Consider the following 18226-nt stretch of genomic DNA (forward strand, 5'->3'; position numbering starts at 1 on the left):
TATAGAGGAATGTGTTGGGGCTATAGAGGAATGCGTTGGGGCTATAGAGGAATGCACTGGGGCTATAGAGGAATGTGCTGGGGCTATAGAGGAATGTGTTGGGGCTATAGAGGAATGCACTGGGGCTATAGAGGAATGCACTGGGGCTATAGAGGAATGTGTTGGGGCTATAGAGGAATGTGTTGGGGCTGTAGAGGAATGTGTTGGAGCTATAGAGGAATGTGTTGGGGCTATAGAGGAATGTGTTGGGGCTATAGAGGAATGCGTTGGGGCTATAGAGGAATGCACTGGGGCTATAGAGGAATGTGTTGGGGCTATAGAGGAATGTGTTGGGGCTATAGAGGAATGCACTGGGGCTATAGAGGAATACGTTGGGGCTATAGAGGAATGTGTTGGGGCTATAGAGGAATGCACTGGGGCTATAGAGGAATGTGTTGGGGCTATAGAGGAATGCACTGGGGCTATAGAGGAATGTGTTGGAGCTATAGAGGAATGTGCTGGGGCTATAGAGGAATGTGTTGGGGCTATAGAGGAATGTGTTGGGGCTATAGAGGAATGCGTTGGGGCTATAGAGGAATGCACTGGGGCTATAGAGGAATGTGTTGGGGCTATAGAGGAATGTGTTGGGGTTATAGAGGAATGCACTGGGGCTATAGAGGGATACGTTGGGGCTATAGAGGAATGTGTTGGGGCTATAGAGGAATGCACTGGGGCTATAGAGGAATGTGTTGGGGCTATAGAGGAATGCGTTGGGGCTATAGAGGAATGTGTTGGGGCTATAGAGGAATGTGTTGGGGCTATAGAGGAATGCGTTGGGGCTATAGAGGAATGCACTGGGGCTATAGAGGAATGTGTTAGGGCTATAGAGGAATGCACTGGGGCTATAGAGGAATGCACTGGGGCTATAGAGGAATGTGTTGGGGCTATAGAGGAATGCGTTGGGGCTATAGAGGAATGCACTGGGGCTATAGAGGAATGTGTTGGGGCTATAGAGGAATGCGTTGGGGCTATAGAGGAATGCACTGGGGCTATAGAGGAATGTGTTGGAGCTATAGAGGAATGCGTTGGGGCTATAGAGGAATGCACTGGGGCTATAGAGGAATGTGTTGGGGCTATAGAGGAATGCGTTGGGGCTATAGAGGAATGCATTGGGGCTATAGAGGAATGCGCTGGGGCTATAGAGGAATGTGCTGGGGCTATAGAGGAATGCACTGGGCCTATAGAGGAATGTGCTGGGGCTATAGAGGAATGTGTTGGGGCTATAGAGGAATGCGTTGGGGCTGTAGAGGAATGTGTTGGGGCTATAGAGGAATGTGTTGGGGCTATAGAGGAATGCACTGGGGCTATAGAGGAATGTGTTGGGGCTATAGAGGAATGCACTGGGCCTATAGAGGAATGTGTTGGGGCTATAGAGGAATGTGTTGGGGCTATAGAGGAATGCGTTGGGGCTGTAGAGGAATGTGTTGGGGCTATAGAGGAATGTGTTGGGGCTATAGAGGAATGCACTGGGGCTATAGAGGAATGTGTTGGGGCTATAGAGGAATGCACTGGGGCTATAGAGGAATGTGTTGGGGCTATAGAGGAATGTGTTGGGGCTATAGAGGAATGCACTGGGGCTATAGAGGAATACGTTGGGGCTATAGAGGAATGTGTTGGGGCTATAGAGGAATGCACTGGGGCTATAGAGGAATGCGTTGGGGCTATAGAGGAATGCGTTGGGGCTATAGAGGAATGCACTGGGGCTATAGAGGAATGCACTGGGGCTATAGAGGAATGCGTTGGGGCTATAGAGGAATGCACTGGGGCTATAGAGGAATGCGTTGGGGCTATAGAGGAATGCACTGGGGCTATAGAGGAATGCGTTGGGGCTATAGAGGAATGCACTGGGCCTATAGAGGAATGTGTTGGGGCTATAGAGGAATGTGTTGGGGCTATAGAGGAATGCACTGGGGCTATAGAGGAATGTGTTGGGGCTATAGAGGAATGCACTGGGCCTATAGAGGAATGTGTTGGGGCTATAGAGGAATGTGTTGGGGCTATAGAGGAATGCACTGGGGCTATAGAGGAATGCGTTGGGGCTATAGAGGAATGCACTGGGGCTATAGGGGAATGCGTTGGGGCTATAGAGGAATGCGTTGGGGCTATATAGGAATGCACTGGGGCTATAGAGGAATGCACTGGGGCTATAGAGGAATGCGTTGGGGCTATAGAGGAATGCACTGGGGCTATAGAGGAATGCGTTGGGGCTATAGAGGAATGCACTGGGGCTATAGAGGAATGCGTTGGGGCTATAGAGGAATGCACTGGGGCTATAGAGGAATGTGTTGGGGCTATAGAGGAATGCACTGGGGCTATAGAGGAATGCGTTGGGGCTATAGAGGAATGCACTGGGCCTATAGAGGAATGTGTTGGGGCTATAGAGGAATGTGTTGGGGCTATAGAGGAATGCACTGGGGCTATAGAGGAATGCGTTGGGGCTATAGAGGAATGCACTGGGGCTATAGAGGCATGTGTTGGGGCTATAGAGGAATGTACTGGGGTTATAGAGAATGTACTGGGGCTATAGAGGAATGTACTGGGGTTATAGAGAATGTACTGGGGTTATAGAGGAATGTGTTGGGGCTATAGAGGAATGTACTGGGGTTATAGAGAATGTACTGGGGCTATAGAGGAGAGCAGGGTTTCCCAAAGTAAGACCCGGGGCCCCCCTGGGTGCACGTTTTGTTTTTTTACCCTAGCACTACACAGCTGATTTAAATATTCAAAGCTTGATGACGAGTTAGTTATTTAAATCAGCTGTGTAGTGCTATGGTAAAAACATAAAAAAGTGCACCGGGGATGGGGTGGACCGACTTTGTGAAACCCTGTTATAGAGGAATGTACTGGGGCTATAGAGGAATGTACTGTTGCTATAGAGAATGTACTGGGGCTATAGAGTAATGTACTGGGGCTCAAGAGTAATGTACTGGGGCTATAGAGTAATGTACTGGGGCTATAGAGAATGTACTGGGGCTATAGAGAATGTACTGGGGCTATAGAGAATGTACTGGGGCAATATAGAGAATGTACTGGGGCTATAGAGAATGTACTGGGGCTATAGAGAATGTACTAGGGCTATAGAGAATGTACTGGGGCTATAGAGGAATGTACTGGGGTGATAAGTAATCTCTTCATTCAAAGACTCAATCATGGACACTCTTACTGACAGTTGTGGCTGCTTTGTGTGATGTATTGTTGTCTCCACCTTCTTACCCTTTGTGCTGTTGTCTGTGCCCAATAATGTTTGTACCATGTTTTGTGCAGCTACCATGTTGTGTTGCTAACATGTTGTTGTTATGTTGTGTTGCTAACATGCTGTGTTGTCATGTGTTGCTGCTTTGCTATGTTGCTGTCTCTTTATGTAGTGTTGTCTCTCTTGTTGTGTTGTCTCTCTTGTTGTGATGTGTGTCCTATATTTATTTTTTATCCCAGGCCCCCGTCCCCACAGGAGGCCTTTTGCCTTTTGGTAGGCCGTCATTTTAAATAAGAATTTGTGCTTAACTGACTTGCCTGGTTAAATAAAGGTTAAATAAAGGTTCAATAAAACATTTTTAAAAAGAGGAGAGGTTGCAAAGCTGTTATCAAGGCAAATGGTGGATACTTTGAAGAAACTAAAATATATTTTAATTTGTTTAACATTCTTTTGGTTAATACATTATTCCGTATGTGTTATTTCATAGTTTTGATGTCTTCACTATTATTCTACAATGTAGAAAATAATTTACAAAAAGAAAAACCCTTGAATGAGTAGGTGTGTCCAAACTTGTGACTGGTACTGCATATAAAGTATATACACACACACACATCAGGACATGAACTCCTACATATTGTAAATCTGAAAATAGAATCCAGTATTTCAGAACGTGACCTACAGCTTGCAGGTCAAGATCAGACTAGGAAGAATTGACATTCGCAATCTCCCCCTATCTGCAAGCTTAACCAATGGCATAACACCTTATTGATATGTAAATTCAACCAACCAATAGAAATACATAATCATTAAATACATATTTCTGCAGTGGCAAGTGGAAACAATCAACAGTTACACCTGCAATCACAAAGACCGTCTCCAGAGTGAGTAAACAATTGCAACAAAGAGATGAAAGTGAATTTAGTTTTCCTATCTTCACAATGACTTTGCCCTTTACCAGACAAGGACGATAAAAGCCTATTTCTGAATGTTGTTTCAGTCAAGAGCCAATAAGGGCCGAGCAAACAGCTCTGGTTTAGAGTGTTAATCGGGGACTACAGATTGTTATGGGGAGCATTCTATATCTGCTGGGATAACTAATTGTCCATCACAATGACATTCATTCATAAAATTATGATTGACAATTCTGGGTTTTTAGATTGCACTGGTCAAATAATGAATGCAAATTATGCAATCAACAGCTCTCCAGTTTACTGGAATATATTAACAGCTTCGTATCAGGAGTAAAGATTAAAATATAGTGCATCCTGATTGCTCATCCTGTCTCACTGAATCTCATCCTGAATCCTAAGTACTCACTTTTTATTTTTCTATCCTTTGAATTAGCACATGTCCAACATATCAATGTAAAGCACTTGAGAGCATCTGGGAAAGAAGTCCATCAATCCATTATATCTTCTAATATGCTATTCCTTTTTCCTGTTTTGTATCCACGTAAAGCTAAAGCTAAGGTAAGCTACTATCCTCTTTCCATCTCTTCTCCTCCTATCATCTTTCCCTCTCTTCTCCTCCCCCTTTAGATATGTTATCTCTGAACTTCATCCTAAACATACACTTGGCTGGCCATATTTTTCAACTGTCATTCCGCCTGTCTCTTTCCCTCCCTCCGAGTCCAATCTTTATTGTGTATGTAGTTTGTATTTATCCATTTACCACCCTTCCAGTCATCTGAGATCACTCGTTCTTTCCATGCCAACCATGCACCCCAACAGAGCCCATAATTTCAGCCTTCACCCTGTCCTCTTCTCCACCACTATCCCTCTCTGTCGCCATACAGTCTCCAGTCTTTCTTTTCCTTTCAAAGACACCAGGGCTTCCGCTCAGACCATTGCCATCTATTCATCCCTGTTTCACACCACCAAGGGAATTCTCAGTCTTGCTCTCTGACATTCTCCTTCACTCCATCTTGCCCTCCTTCTCCTTCCACTAGGTCTTCATCAGGGCTCCCTTGACCGGCTCGGCGTTAGCCCAGGGCATTGGCTTCCCCCTGTGATCTTCACCTCTGCTCCTGCAACATGTCTTATTCATTCAGTCTCCTGCTCTGGGCAACCTCCCTCACTCACTACAGATCACAGGAGGACAGTGTGTGTGTGTGTGTGTGTGTGTGTGTGTGTGTGTGTGTGTGTGTGTGTGTGTGTGTGTGTGTGCGAAAGAGAGAGAGAAATAAATAAATAATATGTACTGTAAAATTAGTTAAAGTGCCATAGACATTCCCCTTTCCAACAACACATCACTTCAAAGACCAAGTACCTTGTGAATATTCCCACTTGAACTCTAATGGCTTCTATGATCTCACACTAGAACTCTACCATCCCCTCCTCTGAACCCTACAGCTTTCATTTGACTGTATGCTTTGTACCGGTGTGCCTCATTGAGGCTTCAGGCAAGCTGTTCCCTGCACTAACTGAAGATGACAGCTTCATTAGAATGAGAGAATAACATGCATATCCACAGTCAGTGCAGCTCTGGCCACCAGGCTAGCTTCTAGGAAAACGACGTGAAACTTTACTTCCCAATCCATGGACTATTAGTCAAACATATCTACATATTTTATGCATTTGCACCAGTTTTTTTCAGTAAGGGATAAAACACCAAGGACAAAGCTAAAATATAACTCTCTATTCCTCAAATTGTACCTTCTCCTCACCCTCATTTCGCAGGTTTAATTCCCTTAAAAACAAACCGGTTCAATCTGCAAACACATAGCCAATCTGTCCAAAAAGTGTTTTTGATGGCAAATGATTGCCATCAGAAACACTAGTTTCCCAGGCCCATCTGTCTTGCTGAATATGATGATATTATAGTCACCGCACTTAACCAACCATGTGAAGGACCTTATTCTCTCCCTCTGCTTCCATTTACTTGTCCCATTCTCTCCATTCTTCTTCAGGGAGACGCAGCAGCCCATTCATTCTGTTCAGGCCTCTCAATATTTCCTTTGTAACGCCTGAGTTCTGGCACTATGCCGCAAAACTCATACAATGTACCACTGCTTGCTTTATACTACCTCTGAGTGCCAACACGGAACACGCCACCAAAGAATACTCATACGTTTATCCAAATATATAACCCGATCATTGAGCAGAGAGATGTCTCCCCTTCGATAAAGCTTCCCAGTGGGGCTGAGCTCGTTGACATGGTGACATTAAAACCAGTTTACAACCTGAACAGGTTTGTATCATTAAACAACAGGTGAGCGGAGGCTACAATGTAAAGCTAGGTGTGAAATGTATTTTACTTTCCTGTTCCAGGTCATCTGTCCTCCTGAAGGCTAAGAGGACGATGGTTAGGCTGCTAAAAAAAACGCAGCTGGGAGAGAGTTATAGGGGCCTGTCTGGGACAAAATAAAAGGGTGTCTCTCTCCTTCCACCGTATACAGTCTTAAATCTCCGATGCCCTTTGGATCAGATGGGCTATAAAACTAAATGGGTTTCTAAAACAACTCCAATTAAAAATATTTTCAGAGTGGGGGGAATACTTTCAGGTGGCTTTGTGTGTGGCATGGTGTTTGCCACTCGCGGTTCAATCTTTCCGTTAGCATGTCAGGTCATAGGGTGGTCAGGCAGGAGTAAGCAGCAGGTGACAGAGACATTTATATGGTCTTATGTATGCAGCTTACTTCCCAATCTGGCCCATACCATCATGGCCACCTAATCACCCCCAGCTTCTAATTGGCTCATTCTTCCCCCCTCTGTAACTATTCCCCAGGTCGTTGCTGTAAATTAGAACGTTTTACCTGGTAAAATAAGAGTAAAAAAAAAAAAAAATGTTTGCTTGTACAATTATGATCGATTTTTTATGATGGAGTTGTGTGAATAATACTCACGCATGTCTTTGTATACATGGAGGGAAGTTTACTTTCTATTGAGTTCAGTCCTCTTGAGGACGTCTATACATAAACTTTCCCCCATGGCCATGCCTTTATTTCACACTCTACACTGATGGCGCCGATGATTAAGGCAGCCCCCCGCAACTCTCTGATTCAGAGGGGTTGGGTTAAATGCGGAAGACACATTTCAGTTGAATGCATTCAATTGTACAATTGACTAGGTATCCCCCTTTCAACCTTATCTCTGAAAGGGGCCATAGACAAGCCTCCCTCATACAACAATACAATTACACAACAGAGAGCTTTGCCATATCTCTATAGTGTATTGCATGAACACATTCCCCAAAGTAGGAGGTGAATAGAAGTGTATGAGCTGCTGATGGCTCCTGTCCGGTGGGCTGGATGGGAGTTTTACGTTGATTTACGGTTATCAGCAACACCAATACATTTTTCACCGCTGGCCCATTTGTTGATTCGTATGAGTCCACCGGACGGCATCAAACCAGACCCATAATTGCAACATTAAACCTCCTTATCATGGCTTTCACGTTCTTAAAATTTTTTTTTTTCTGCCTCAGAGCCACAGAACACAACAAGCAAGAGTACATAACATTTGCATAGGGCAGACTTGAGTAAATTACATTAAACATGAATAGAATGTGGTTTTGGTTTAACAGAAATATTGACTGCAAATACCTGCTGGGAGGGAAAGGTTAATACACGTCGGCATTGTGAGATATGTAAGATTCTTATTCAGGACAGTGAGAATTCATAGGCCTATAAAGACATCTCTAGGGATGTGCTGTGAATTTCATATGGTATAATGCTTAGCCTACTGTATGTTACACTACAACACACTGCCATTTACTAAAATATCCAGAGTAAAACCAATGATGTGTATATAGATGGGTTCTTTCGATTAAATAGCATTAGCACTACCAAACCATCCTACTGATGTATATTGATCAATATCACTCTTTCATAGGTCTCTTACTGTCACAATCATTTAGAGATGGATTGGACCAAGGTGCAGCATGGTCGGCGTACATTTGACTTTTATTTAAATGTCACCGAAAAAAACAACAATACAAACACGACCGTAACGCTACATGCAGTGCAGAAAGCAACTACACACAAACATAGTCAAGATCCCACACACTAAAGGTGGGGGAAAAGGCTGCCTAAGTATGATCCCCAATCAGAGACAACGATAGACAGCTGCCTCTGATTGGGAACCATACCCGGCCAACAAAGTAGATAGAAATATAAAAACTAGAATGCCCACCCAAATCACACCCTGACCTAACCAAATAGAGAAAAAAAAGGATCTCTAAGGTAAGGGTGTGACACTTACTGTCACGTTCTGACCTTTATTTCCTTTGTTTTGTCTTTATTTAGTATGGTCAGGGCGTGACTTGTGGTGGGCAATCTATGTTTGTGTTTCTATGTTTTTCTATTTCTGTGTTTGGCCTGAAATGGTTGTCAATCAGAGGCAGCTGTTTATCGTTGTCCCTGATTGAGAACCATATTTAGGTAGCCTGGGTTTCACTGTTGGTTTGTGGGTGTTTGTTGCCACATGGTACTGTTTCGGTTTGGTTATTTCACGGGTTTGTATTTCATAGTGTTCAGTGTGTTTCATATTAAAATCGTGATGAACACTAACAGTGCTGCATCTTGGTCCGATCCGCAACTCCCCAATGGGCTCTGGAGAGGCGAAGGTTGAGTCATGCGTCCTCCAAAACATAACACGCCAAACTCCTTAACACCCGCCCACTTAACCCAGAGGCCAACTCTCGCCTGGCACGTAGTCCTATAGGGTGAATGTCTTGCCCATTCACCCTCTGACATACACAATCCATGTCTCAGTTGTCTCAAGGTTTAAAAATACTTATTTAACCTGTCTCCTCCCCTTACATCCACACTGATTGAAGTAGATTTAACAAGTGACATCAATAAGGGATCATAGCTTTCACCTGGTGTTGGCTTTGGGGATGACCAGTGAAATATACCTGCTGGAGCGCGTGCTACAGGTGGTTGTTGTTATGGAGACCAGTGAGCTGAGATAAGGCAGGGCTTTACCTAGCAAAGACTTATAGATGACCTGGAGCCAGTGGGTATGGCGACGAATATGTAGCGAGGACCAGCCAACGAGAGCATACAGGTCGCAGTGGTGGGTAGTATATGGGGCTTTGGTGACAAAACGGATGGCACTGTGATAGAATGCATCCAATTTGCTGAGTAGAGTGTTGGAGGCTATTTTGCAAATGACATCGCCAAAGTCAAGGATCGGTAGGATAGTCAGTTTTACGAGGGTATGGTTGGCAGCATGAGTGAAGGAGGCTTTGTTGCGAAATAGGTAGCCGATTCTAGATTTAATTTTCGATTGGAGAAGCTTAGTATGAGTCTGGAAGGAGAATTTACAGTCTATACAGACACCTAGGTATTTATAGTTGTCCACATATTCTAGGTCAGAACCGTCCAGAGTAGTGATGCTAGGCGGGCAGGCTGGTGCCCCCACTATCGGTTGAAGAGCATGCATTTAGTTTTACTAGCGTTTAAGAGCAGTTGGTTATAGAGCAAACAATGCAATTATCACAACACATAGGTTGTAATATGGCTTTTTCCCCCTGACTTGGCATCCCCAGGGATTTTACCAACACACTGCTCATTTTTGAAATTGCAGTCTTTTTTTTGAAGAGGGGGACTTACCAGAACAGACTATGGTGGCCAAAGGCCAGGTGCATTAATTACTTAATTCCATTCAAAAACATGAGGACTTTTAGACTGACCTGCTAGCTCATTACAATCATACCAGTAATCTGAATTTTATGAATGACTGGCACTCTCTATAAAAATTAAGCTGTAAACACTAGGGGGCACTACTTTACTTGTGGTGCTCCTCTAATGCAAATCACCACCAGGTCAGCCATCAGCTCGGATCAAGGTTAAAATATACTTATCTGGCCAATCATGCGTCTGTTTGCTTGATGCCGTTCAGCAAATCACTTCTCCCTACATGTTTAGCATACATCAGCCATCAGGACCGAGGGGGTCAACCAGAGTGTAGGAGTCATTATAGGCGGACACGGAGAGCTGCTTCATTCAGACATACAGCAGCTGCTAGAACTCATGCCATAACATTAACCAGGCTTGAATGTATCATTGTTGGATGAAAATGATGTTGTTGCTGGGTGCATTTGATTGTGATTTTACATCGGGGTGGGCATACACAGGATATCAATGTTGCCAAATTCTGTGGTCATTGTGACATGACAATAAACATAGGAGTTGGCAAGACAGCACAAACAGATCTGGGACAAGGCCAATGTAGGAGAGTTCCATGGAGGCACACAGTGCTGCAAGGTTCCTGTTATAGATTGTGATGAAACAAGGCCGAAGGGTTATTAAAATCTCAACACCTTCATGAGTCGCTTGTGTTGTATGAATTCAATGATGGGGCGGCAGGTAGCCTAGTGGTTAGATCATTGGACGAGAGACCGAAAGGTTGCAAAATCGAATCCCCGAGCTGACAAGGTAAAAATCAGTAATTTTGCCCCTGAACAAGGCAGTTAACCCACTGTTCCTAGGCCGTCATTGAAAATAAGAATTTGTTCCTAACTGACTTGCCTAGTTAAATAAAGGTAAAATTAAATAAAAATGAGCACAGCCTTATACTCCCATAAAAGACCCCAAAAAGGATCTGGACTTATCAATGACAAAATAACATTATCTATTCATAAACAATTATTGAGGTTTCATCACAAATGTTTCCCAGGAAATTGATTTATCGCTTAAGGAAAACAGGGATGGCGAAAATATATAATTCAGGGAAAAATTAGTTTTACAATAAAAACATCAATTTCAGTCCTGTCCTCGGAAGCCAATAATTGCAAATGTTCCCGACAGTTCTGAAAGCTCGCCGTTCTGCACATCACGAACGCTAAACGAATATGACATACTAACAAAGCACTCTTTCCTTCTATGGCAGCTGCATCTACAGGCTCCCTAAGAAGACTTTCTTCGCAGGCCAAAAACAGCTGCAGTAGAAAGGCATGTCTTTAAGGTCACAACTCATTTCACAGTGGCTGCATACAGCCTGGAAGATGTATGGATGAACATATTAATCAGCTTATCAAAGTGACAGAATGCATCATTCTATTAAAAAAGAAAAATACTACAGTATTTATTCTTGGTTTCATGCAGTGAGAAAAAATACTTTTAAAGAGGCACCGATGGTCACATCCAGACAATGCATATTACCCCTGTTCTAGTACAGTTTCCTGCAACTCATTGACTTTAATTGTTTTGTTGACTATTTTGTGGGTCATGAGAAACACCAGGAACAAGAGAGTCACTACTAATCAGATATGACTGAATTGGTGAAAGCAGTATGTTTAGAGACCTTGCTTTCAACCATCTAAATGAGTCAGATTAGTAATTATATCAAGGAGGGGAAGGAAGGAATGAAGAAAGGAAGCTCTATAGTACTTGAACAGTCCTTGACGTACTCTACTCTGTGTACTCGCCCATCTGCACCCTCTCTTGGAGAGTCTAGTGGCTGGTAGGAGAAGATGGCTTCATTAGGCATAAGTTAAATCAAAACTGCTTCATTAATCCTTTGGCTGTAAAGTACCTCTCGGAGTCGGGCTCTGATCATTTTCAACCCAGCAGTAAGATAATGGGTGTCTAGCCTGTTTCAACAGCAATTTAAGGTTTGTTTTGATTTGATTTTCCGGGCAACATGTCCAACTAGAATAAATATTTTATTTTGGTGTGATCGATGGTTAGCTTCAAGCACCCTTTCACTGTTTTACACAAGAGGATAGAATTGAGCCAATCATGTGCCTTCACCCGTTTTAGCAGTTCCCATCATTGTAGTTCCCAAATTGACTGTGTTCTCTTCAATAATTGTGATATTCTCTGGACTGTGTATGTTTAGTACAGTAGTGTACATGCTGGCCCACACCGTGACAGTTCATAATGATGATTGCAGCAATATTAATGCAAAAATATTAGCTGTAGCTCCTCTTATAAAAACAAGATCCAAGGTAACAGGTTATGTGGTTTAGGTGTATATTGGATTTGACAGATGATTGCAGCGCACGCCAGCAGGCATGCACACCGTTTCACTTGACATTGATTCAACACACACTCATTACACTGTCATTGCTAACATATACAGTTGAGCTGATTCAATGACGGGCAATGAGATCATTGGTGCAGAAGTTGTTGTTAGTGGAACAAAGTGATCAATCCATGTTATTCACACCATGGTCATAATGATTCTAAATCAATGCTAGCTGGGTAGGAAGCCGAAGTACCCCATTACATTCAATAGAAAGCAGTGCTGAAAATGTCTTCAAGTTCATGTCTTCAAATTAAAACTTTAGTGTTCCTACCGTAACTCAGGTTTGTTACCATTACAAAAGAGCTTTATGGATCTTAATTTGATCACCCTGTTTTATTATTATAATTATTATAATTTTTTATTTTTATTTAAGCTTTATTTAACTTGGCAAGTCAGTTAAGAACAAATTATTATTTACAATGACGGCCTACACCGGCCAAACCCGGATGCCGCTCGGCCAATTGTGCGCCACCCTATGGGACTCCTAATCACGGACGGTTGTGACACAGCCTGGATGTTGCAGGAAAACCTTTTTTATTTTAGGTTTAAAAAGGCTTCTGAAATGTGTAATTTCAATTTTGAAAAATGTATACATTTTCCCTCGTGAAAATAATTATAATCCACGTAATAATTCACATTTCCTGTTGTTGCAGGGTTATTTTCCTGCTGTAGAAAACTGGCTCAAATTCAAATCCAGCATGTGTACCTGTTGGTTGGAAATGTATAACTCTGTTTGAATGTCCACAGTGAATACATGAGTGTCACCGATATGAATGTCCCACGCCAACCCCTCTACAACATCAATAGAGTACTCACTGTTGATCCACTTGGCCTCAGGGTCGTGAACCTTGAAGTCCTTCCTGAAGATGTCCCCCACGGTCAGTTTCCCCTTGAGGGCCAAGCTGTCATCCTCGCCTGCAAGGGAACAAGTTAAAATACAATTTTAAATCAATATACAATTTTGAGCATTATTAGAACTAATGATTAGCAGCGAGTCATTCCAGGATGATAACATACAGTGCATTCATAAAGTATTCAGAACCCTTTTCAATTGATTGGACATGACTTGGAAATGCACATACAGTGGGGAGAACAAGTATTTGATACACTGCCGATTTTGCAGTTTTTCCTACTTACAAAGCATGTAGAGGTCTGTCATTTTTATTATAGGTACACTTCAACTGTGAGAGACGGAATCTAAAACAAAAATCCAGAAAATCACATTGTATGATTTTTAAGTAATTAATTTGCATTTTATTGCATGACATAAGTATTTGATCACCTACCAACCAGTAAGAATTCCAGCTCTCACAGACCTGTTAGTTTTTCTTTAAGAATCCCTCCTGTTCTCCACTCATTACCTGTATGAACTGCACCTGTTTGAACTCGTTACCTGTATAAAAGACACCTGTCCACACACTCAATCAAACAAACTCCAACCTCTCCACAATGGCCAAGACCAGAGAGCTGTGTAAGGACATCAGGGATAAAATTGTAGACCTGCACAAGGCTGGGATGGGCTACAGGACAATAGGCAAGCAGCTTGGTGAGAAGGCAACAACTGTTTGCGCAATTATTAGAAAATGGAAGAAGTTCAAGATGATGGTCAATCACCCTCGGTCTGGGGCTCCATGCAAGATCTCACCTCGTGGGGCATCAATGATCATGAGGAAGGTGAGGGATCAGCCCAGAACTATACGGCAGGACCTGGTCAATGACCTGAAGAGAGCTGGGACCACAGTCTCAAAGAATGGAATAAAATCCTGCAGCACATCATTCTTTGGGGATGCTGTTCTGCAAAGGGGACAGGACGACTTCACCGTATTGAGGGGAGGATGGATGGGGCCATGTATCGCGAGATCTTGGCCAACAACCTTCTTCCCTCAGTAAGAGCATTGAAGATGGGTCATGGCTGCGTCTTCCAGCATGACAACGACCCGAAACACACAGCCAGGGCAACTAAGGAGTGGCTCCGTAAGAAGCATCTCAGGGTCCTGGAGTGGCCTAGCCAGTCTCCAGACCTGACCCAATAGTACATCTTTGGAGGGAACTGAAAGTCCGTATTGCCCAGCGACAGCCCCAACATCTGAAGGATCTGGAGAAGGTCTGTATGGAGGAGTGGGCCAAAATCCCTGCTGCAGTGTGTGCAAACCTGGTCAAGAACTACAGGGAACGTATGATCTCTGTAATTGCAAACAAAGGTTTCTGTACCTAATATTAAGTTCTGATTTTCTGATGTATCAAATACTTATGTCATGCAATAAAATACAAATTAATTACTTAAAAATCATACAATGTGATTTTATGGATTTTTGTTTTAGATTCTGTCTCTCACAGTTGAAGTGTACCTGATAAAAATTACAGACCTCTACATGCTTTGTAAGTAGGAAAACCTGCAAAATCGGCAGTGTATGAAATACTTGTTCTCCCCACTGTACCTGTCGATATAAGGTCAACAGGTGATAGTGCATGTCAGAGCAAAAACAAAGCCATGAGGTCGAAGGAATTGTCCGTAGAGCTCCGAGACAGGATTGTGTCTGCAGCATTGAAGGTCCCCAAGAACACAATGGCCTCCATCATTCTTAAACGGAAGAAGTTTGGAACCACCAAGACTCTTCCTAGAGCTGGCCTCCTGGCCAAACTGAGAAATTGTGGGAGAAGGGCCTTGGTCAGCGAGATTAAAACAATATTGATTTCCTTGGCCTGAATGCCAAGCATCATGTCTGGAAGAAACCTGCCACCATCCCTACGGTGAAGCATGGTGGTGGCAGCATCATGCTGTGGGGATGTTTTTCAGAGGCAGGGACTGGGAGACTAGTCAGGATCGAGGGAAAGATGAACGGAGCAAAGTGTAGAGAGATCCTTGATGAAAACCTGCTCCAGAACACTCAGGACCTCAGACTGGGACAAAGGTTCACCTTCCAACAGGACAACAGCCCTGGGGCGGCAGGTAGCCTAGTTGTTTGAGTGTTGGGCCAGTAACCGAAAGGTTGCTAGATCGAATCCCCGAGCTGACAAGCAAAAAATGTGTTGTTATTCCCCTGTTCAAGGCAGTTCCTTGGCCGTCATTGTAAATAAGAATTTGTTCTTAACTGACTTGCCTATTTAAATAAAGGTTAAATAAAAATATATAAAATCATACAGCCAAGACAATGCAGGAGTGGCTTCAGGACAAGTCTCTGAATGTCCTTGAGTGACCCAGCTAGAGCCCGAACTTGAACCCGATCGAACATCTCTGAAGAGACCTGAAAATAGCTGTGCAGCGACGCTCCCCATCCAACCTGACAGAGCTTGAGAGGATCTGCCAAGAAGAACGGGAGAAACTCCCCAAATACAGGTGTGCCAAGCTTGTAGCGTCATACCCAAGAAGACTCAATGCTGTAATCGCTGCCAAAGGTGCTTTAAAAAAGTACTGAGTAAAGGGTCTGAATACTTATGCAAATGTAATATCAGTTTTCATTTTATATACATCTGCAAAAATGTCTAAAAACCTGTTTTTGCTTTGTCATTATGGGGTATTGTGTGTAGATTGATGTGTGGGGAAAAAAACTACGTAACGTAACAAAATGTGGAAAAAGTCAAGGGGTTTGAATCATTTCCGAATGCATTGTGTTTGCTTTAACAGTCCAATGCAGTCGTTTCTATCTCGATATCAAATCATTTCTGGGAAACAATTAAGTACCTTACTGTGATTATTTTCAAATAAAATGGTCAAAAAGAAATAGAAATAGCTTCTTAGCAAAGAATTTGATGGTTGATGGTATACCAGTAGAGGTATATCAGACCTATTTTTAAGTACTCATAGATCCATTATTAGCATGTTTTAATTACTCCTATAAAAATTGTAGACTTTCAGGTATTCAACAAGAAGGTCAAATTTCATTGCTACGACAACAGGACCCAGGTGGTAAGTATAAAGATCCAGTCCATTTAAAAAAAACTGGAGGCCTCTTACATTTCAATCTTGTGATGCGAATATTCTGGTGAAATGCATAGCATAGAATAAAAAAAGATTTTACCAGATATTCATCCTGATAAGACATGTTTTTTACATGGACAATATATTGAAGATAATATATGACAATTAATTGAAACAATTGAACATTATGAAACATCAAAGAAACCAGGCCTGGTCTTCATAGCAGATTTTGAAAAGGCGTTTGATAAAGTACGACTTGAATTTATACATAAATGCCTGGATTACTTTAATTTCGATGACTCTCTTATACAATGGGTTAAAGTTATGTACAGCATCCCCAGATATAAAATAATAAACAATAGTTACTTCTCAGAAAGTATTGAGCTTTTAAGAGGAGTAAAACAAGGCTGTCCGTTGTCTCCATATCTATTTATTATGGCCATTGAAATACTAGCTATTAAAATTAGATCCAACAAGAACGTCAAGGGGTTAGAAATCCAGGGGATAAAAACCAAAGTGTCAATGTATGCCGATGACTCAAGATTTTTATGAGCTTCACTCATACATAAGCTCATCCTTTGTTAAAAAATGACAACTTCTCATTTCCGACTAATTGAAAATGAAATTTTGTTTAAAGTATCGCCCTTTCTTAAACAAGCCATACAAAGCTAGTTACAATTTCAGTTTTATCCTCCAGAAAAGATCAAACAAATATTACTACAAATGTTATGGTTAAACTAAAATCTATTGACTAATAAAATAACATTCTTTATGATTTACATTTTAAAAATATATATATATATTTGTGAATGATATGCATCGAAAATATATGGGAATATCTGCATAATCCAAATGGACAACCAACTGATTGCAGCATTACCACAAAAATGGAGGAGGCAAGTGGAAAAGGGAGAAAGGTAGGGAACTTGTTTGCCTGCCCAATATTAAAGTTACAAATTGTCTGAAAGGAATTGGCAGAAATAGAAAAATATACCAGTTTAATTTGAGGACAAAGATGTTGACAGCTGCGCCATACAGGTTGCAACATACATGGGAATAGATTTTCGATGTACCAATTCCATGGCACATGGTTTATGAACGGGTACAAAAAACAACACTTGATTCAACACTTGCATGATTTTCAAGTTAAATTATTACATCAAACTATTGCCACCAACAGCATGGTACATACAGTTGAATTTCAGAAGTTTACATACACTTAGATTGGAGTCATTAAAAATGGTTTTCAACCACTCCACAAATTTCTTGCTAAAACAAACTCTAGTTTTGGCAAGTCGGTTAGGTCATCTACTTTGTGCATGACACAAGTAATTTTTCCAACAATTGTTTACAGACAGATTATTTCACTCTATCACAATTCCAGTGGGCCAGAAGTTTACATACACTAAGTTGACTGTACCTTTAAACAGCTTGGAAAATTCCAGAAAATTATGTCATGGCTTTAGAAGCTTCTGATAGGATAATGGACGTCATTTGAGTCAATTGGAGGTGTACCTGTGGATGTATTTCAAAGCCTAAACTCAGTGCCTCTTTGCTTGATATCATGGGAGAATCAAAAGAAATCAGCCAAATCTGGCTCATCCTTGGGAGCAATTTCCAAACGCCTGAAGGTACCACATGCATTTGTACAAACAATAGTACGTAAGTATAAACACCATAGGACCATGCAGCCGTCATACCACTCAGGAAGGAGACGCGTTCTGTCTCCTAGAGATTAAAATACTTTGGTGCGAAAAGTGCAAATCAATCCCAGAACAACAGCAAAGAACCTTGTGAAGATGTTGGAGGACACAAGTACAAAAGTATCTATAGTACAAAACACATACATTACCCATGTCACACCCTGACCTAACCAAAATATATAAAGAAAACAAAGAATATTCAGGTCAGGGCGTGACACAGTCAATAAATAATATAATAATACTCATAGGAAAGGTTTTCATCTTTAGCTCACAATCTGTGGACACTATACGATTAGAAAGGTAAAAAATTACAGCACAATTGAAAAATATATGGCACATGGAAACCAAACGGGGGTGGTCTACAGTGATAGGTGGGATGGGCTGAGAGTGGCTGAGA

General features: G+C 42.0%; 1 protein-coding gene across 6 annotated transcripts in view; it reads right to left on the reverse strand.

The window, feature by feature from the left end:
* dpp6a (dipeptidyl-peptidase 6a) overlaps nucleotides 1-18226 on the reverse strand; it is a 352637-nt gene that overhangs the window by 46855 nt on the left and 287556 nt on the right. For all 6 annotated transcript variants that reach the window (XM_052483753.1, XM_052483752.1, XM_052483756.1 and 3 more), the window contains one exon: nucleotides 13024-13122. In XM_052483753.1, the coding sequence (XP_052339713.1) occupies nucleotides 13024-13122 (99 nt within the window). The remainder of the gene's footprint in view (nucleotides 1-13023; nucleotides 13123-18226) is intronic.

This window comes from Oncorhynchus keta, chromosome 28 (assembly GCF_023373465.1).
Source record: "Oncorhynchus keta strain PuntledgeMale-10-30-2019 chromosome 28, Oket_V2, whole genome shotgun sequence".
Lineage (NCBI taxonomy): Eukaryota > Metazoa > Chordata > Actinopteri > Salmoniformes > Salmonidae > Oncorhynchus > Oncorhynchus keta.